We start from the raw sequence: 5527 nt of genomic DNA on the forward strand, positions 1-5527 counted from the left end.
AAAGATGGATCTGTTGGTCCTGGCACCAGGGGGAGGAACAACTGAATTAATATGAATTGCTGCTAAAAATGTAACTGCATTTGTTAAATGTCAGCTAAAAGAGCAATGAAATTAAAAACCTCTGCATTTTCTATATAGATATTAACAGTACTTAATGTCAGCTTAGTAAAAAAAAAAAACATAATTATTATTTACAATGGACTACACTTAGCTAACATACTAATTTCCACCACTCATGGACCACACTCACCTTTTCTCTTGAAATACTGGGTGACATACTGTCGCCCTTTAGTCCATCTCTCTTTTCTTTCTCTCCTTTCTTTTCTTTTTGAAAGCCTGACTTTGTTAGTCGTTGAGGCATGGCACACACGTAAGTAGCCTACTAGCATCCCTGCTCACATGCTCTCACTCTCTGCTAGAAAGTGCTGTTTGAAGGCGGAGGTGGGACCAAACCATTACATGTAAATAGAAGGGGGTGTACAGAGGCTTTGGATAATTAACTTTTGGAAGAAAATAAGTTAAATGAATTATAAGTTTAGTGAGTACATTATCAATATAACGTTATATTAATGTTAATTATTGAGGATCAAAGGTTACTTAAACATTTTTTTCTTAATGTTCTAAAATAGTTTGGGCCCCCGTGGTGAGGGTGTTTGGGGTGGCCAATAGGGTGGCCAGGATTCAGCTACTCCCATCTCCGCCACTGTTACTAACTATTGTTGTTGTCAGTCTTACATTTGTATCATATATCGTTAATAATATGATGTCGAGTCGATTTGATAAGTATTTTATTTTGGTGAGTCTGTCGCAAGACAGAAAAGACAGGCAGTATTGCTAGAATATATTAGCTGTACACTTAACGAATATAATGTTTTTTTTATGGACAACTTTACCATTCAATCTCGTCGAACTGATCTTCCTGCTGTCACTCCTCGGCTCTTGGTAGTTCAGGCATTTATCAAACCTGGCAACTCCAGGCTTCCTGGCAGCTGTCAATCAAAGTCCAGTGGCTCCGCCCCAAAGTGTCAAAAACTTTTCACGCGCGCGCAGACAGACTCCGCGAGCGAGTGAGGCTGACACTCCCGTGAGCGAGCAAGAGGGCTGGTTCGCGGGGGTTTAATCTGCGCGCGAGGGTCATTTCATGCGTGTGTAAAAGCACATTTTCCGCTCGTGTGCAGCTTGTTTTGCGCGCTAGAATATTGACCCAAATCTGGCTCCATAGTGCTCAAACTTTTTTGTTAAAGTTCCACTTGTGAATTTTATACAAGGTCAATGGTCCGGATCAATGCCAGTAAAGTATCCCCCCCGGAGCGGAGCAACAAATCTGAAATGAAGAAGCAGTTTCGGCGCGCTATGCATGGGGCCCCCTTGAGGGGGTTTCCCGACATGTCGTTGCAGTAAATTAAAGGGTGTCTCATGTTGTCGTTGCTGTGGACCTTCTTAGTCTTTTTTTATGTTTTTTTATTTTGAAATTGTTACGTTTATTCTGGTTTGTTTTGTGTTTGTATCTTTTATTTTTAATTAATTAATTAATTAAATGTTTTGTGAGCTGAGCTGTGGGATTTTATATGTTATGTATCTCTCTGTACAGCACTTTGGTCTGGAGGTTTTAAAGTGCTATTTAAATAAAGTTGGATTGGATTGGATTAATCTAATTTATTTGGGGGCCCCCTTCTGGTCCAAGCACTTGCCTGTCGGTAAACTGCGCCCCTGTATACACACACACATTCAATACATACATACAGTATGATGGCTTGAACTAGTGGGAGAAATGGCACTGTTTGTCTGTAGCCAATGCCTTGAACCTCAGCAAAAATGGCATTAGAAGCATTAGAAAGTCAAGGTAAACTTGCGGTTAACTGATGATTCTGTTTTCCTCAAGTTTGTATCTTGTTGGTCGAATGCACTTATTGTAAGTCGCTTGGATAAAAGCGTCAGCTAAATGCAATGTAATGTATTGTGTGTATGTGCGCTCACTTTGTTTCACTCAGTGTGGGGACATCTCATTATGATAGTGGTGGTGTCCAATGCTAACGCCAGATAGTTCAAAAAAGATGGGTGCTTGCTATGCATTATGGGAAATGTAGTATCCAACGGTTATGAAGCTTGACCCATAGGGACTACGCATCAATGTGTGCAGGCCTCTGTCACTTCAGTTGTGATGTTTAGACTTCCTGTATGGCAGTGTTATAAGAAGTCTTATCAAGAAGTGATAGGGGCCTGTTTGAGAGGAGTGATTGCTTTGGATGGCATTAACAAGAAATACGTTTCTACAAAATCAAATACAAATAATTTATAAGAACAGACATGAGATGTGGAAAAGATCTCTGTAGGGAAATAGATATATAGTGTAGTCTTCTTCACTGAAAGGAGCTCCATGTTTTGTCCTCAGTGACTAAAGCCCTTTCCAGCTGCACATCAGGAGGATGCAACAAAACACACTCTTTTTGATCTGCACAGTGAACATTAGGCCCTACATTCACACTAAAGTTAACCCCAAACCATGTCAAAGCACCTTGAGTAACAGTCAAATAATAAATTAAATTAAGTTTTATACGCATAAAAATACATTTCTACATCAGTGCTTCCCCTTTTTTGTAATAGTCACCTCAAATTTAAAATATTTTCATCTCCTTCATGACATGAAAGCGACAGTTTCCTCATGGATGTGAAGTACATATACGAGTGTAATTCCCCTTCACTGACAGTGGGACTTTTTAATACTAACACAGTTCTTTAAAGACATGACTCAGCAGGTCTCAGGTTGGTGCCCCTTAGTGGAAGCGCAGCCTCTTCTCTGCCACAAACTGTTTCTCTTCCTCCTCCGAGAGCTGGTTTCCTTTCACACTGTGGACACAGGAACACACACCATCACACATTTACTCACAATTTAAAACACATGAATGTGATCTCTGATGCTGTAAGGGGCTTCTTCAACTACCACAGAGAGAAACTAACGTTTATTTACGGAAAAACATCAGCTCCCTATTGCACCACCAGTAAATATCACTTTTTATGTTTCTCTTTTCAAACCCATATTTTCCTTTGCTTCGATCGAATAGATCATAGAGAGTGACATCATCTGCTACCGAAGACAGGGGAGGGTTAATTCAGTACATGTTGTTTCTTCAACATCTTCCTCTCTGTGTGTGTGTGTGTGCTGAGCAGGTGGAGCAACTTCCTGACAGCTGAACAATGAGCTGAGTCTTAAAGGTCTCCTATTATACCATTTTTAGGCATATATTATACGTCTCAGATATATAAAAATATAAAAACATGTCTCTGAAGTGTTTTGCTCAAAATACCAAACAGATCACCCACCTGAGTGGAGGGATGACGTATCTACCCAGAAGTAAGCTGCACATGGGTTCCCTCGAAAAAAAAGCAATGGGATTTCTCGATAGGATTTTGGAAAATAGCTCGAAATAAGGTCTGTGGAAAACAAGCTGTTTGATAAATGCACATTTTGTTCAGCCGGATAATATTCACATGTCTACCCTATTTTTATAATTTTCGAATCATAAATCTAATCGCCAGAAGCAAAATGCTAATGTTATGCTATAAACTAACTACAGCCGAGTACAGCAGGGTCGCACGACTTCAACGTCACGCCAACTTAAGATCCATATTAAAAAATACAGATTCAAAATGGTCCAAGTTGAAGTGTTTGTTTGAACAGTTTGCAGGAGGCAGGTACTTGCTTTCAAGCAGAACAGGGGCAAACAAACTTAGCGGGAGTGTGTATGTGTTCGGTGTAATGACGTACAGCGTCCTCGAGAACTTCTGTAATCCTATTCAGCCACTTGTTAACAACCATCGTTTTTCAGACACGTAAACTCTTGAGAAATCACCAGCGGGGTCACTGCTGATGTATTTAATGTCGTAGAACAAAACGTGATCCGTCTCTTCAATTTGGGTCAAACACAGACCTTATTTCCAGCTATTTTCCAAAATCCTAAGGAGAAATCCCATTGGCTCTGAGACGAGGGAACAGGAAGTGGTAAAATGCTAACTCACTTCCGGGTTTTAGGAACTGCACCATTCTATTGTAGCCTCATACCCCTCTATTTCAGCCCTGTTAGAGAAGTGCTGATTCTGGGTCCGTAGCTTTAAATGTTTCCGAGCTGCTGCCGGCCACGCCCCTTTGGAGCTGCTGCTAGCCACGCCCCTTTGGAGCATGCATGAGAGGAGAATTCATGCATGCTTATTGCTTATGCAGGAGAATTCTACCTAGATACTCAGCTAAATGCTTCCGTGATTAAACGCCATATCATGTTCAAACCCACATCAGGATTATTTCTGAAACAGTATGGAGCTCAAATGCTTTCTCTCTCGCGGATTTACCACAAGGTGAGTTCCTTTTTTATATCCTGCTTCTTTACACATACTCTCTCCAGTACAGGTTAGCTCTGAGTGTTAGCGACGCTTGCTAATGTAAACAAAGACCATATTACTTCCAAAACACGTCGCGTATTGTTTCTGATAGCAACGTTTCAAAAAGTGCATTTTGCATGATAGGGGACCTTTAAGATAAAGCTGTGTAGATCACTACAAGTAACCCCTTTCATATTCTTCCTTGATACCTTTGTTGCAGCCATTCTTGATGTGTATCATGATTCATGTAACAGTTAAACATTTACATTCTTGCCATTTTGCAAACACTAATGTTATCATTATTAATCGTCATTGTTTAAATTAATTTAAGTTGTTGATGTTTTTGGTTTGAGGACGAATAGTCTCTACAACCTTGTTACTATTCAAATATCATTAAAGCGGCCCAATATCAACCTGAAAACCAAACAAAAGCTATCCAACCATAAATACTAATATCCTGATGGCTTGAGAAAGACCTTGTGTTTTGACCCCCTTTGAGTTCCTGTGATGGTCCTCACCAGATCTCTTTGAGGGCTGAGTTGTGAGGGAGGGCCTCGGCCAGCTGCTGGATCCCCTCCACAGAGAACTGGTTGCTGATTAACCTGCAGACACACACACAGAGAGGTGAGTGTGTGACAGGCTATGTGTGAGCAGAGTATCCAGCAGGACCCATGGTGTGTGTCATCTTTACAAGAGGTGGAGGAGACCTGTGTCTGCCTGGAACAGGTCAGCAAAGTGTGGCGCTGCGTCATCAGTGAGCTCATTCTGCACCAACCTGCAACAGCACAGACGCATTACACACTTCTATATGACAGATATGAGAAGGTGTTTCTCTTAGGAAGCTTTCTAACAGACTGAAATGACCCGGAAGCACTTTTCCAACTCAGTTTAGATTCAGCCACGCCTACTTCCGCATCTCCCTGCGGAGATCCGCAACATCCCCACGCTTGACGCCTTCAAAAGGGCCCTCAAGACCTATCTGTTCACTAAGGCCTTTGGCCCCTAATCTATTTGTTGTTTTGTCTGTCTGACTGGTTGTCTGACTGCCTTTTGTTTTGTTATGTTTATTCTGCCCTGTTCTTTCTTGTAAAGCGACCTTGGGTCTCATGAAAGGCGCTATATAAATCCAAGCTATTATTATTATTATTATTAT

At 41.1% G+C, this 5527-nt stretch overlaps 1 protein-coding gene across 1 annotated transcript; it reads right to left on the reverse strand.

The window, feature by feature from the left end:
- Positions 1-2278: 2278 nt before the first annotated feature.
- On the reverse strand, positions 2279-5271 carry LOC104959566 (nucleotide-binding oligomerization domain-containing protein 1-like). The gene is made up of 3 exons (XM_010787475.1): positions 5066-5271; positions 4893-4976; positions 2279-2847 (listed from the first exon to the last, which is right to left on the reverse strand). Exons 1-3 carry the CDS (start codon positions 5167-5169, stop codon positions 2775-2777), a joined length of 261 nt encoding a protein of 86 aa, XP_010785777.1. The 5' UTR covers positions 5170-5271; the 3' UTR covers positions 2279-2774.
- Positions 5272-5527: the final 256 nt, after the last annotated feature.

This window comes from Notothenia coriiceps, unplaced genomic scaffold (assembly GCF_000735185.1).
Source record: "Notothenia coriiceps isolate Sejong01 unplaced genomic scaffold, NC01 NC01_scaffold00030453, whole genome shotgun sequence".
In the NCBI taxonomy this organism is placed as follows: domain Eukaryota; kingdom Metazoa; phylum Chordata; class Actinopteri; order Perciformes; family Nototheniidae; genus Notothenia; species Notothenia coriiceps.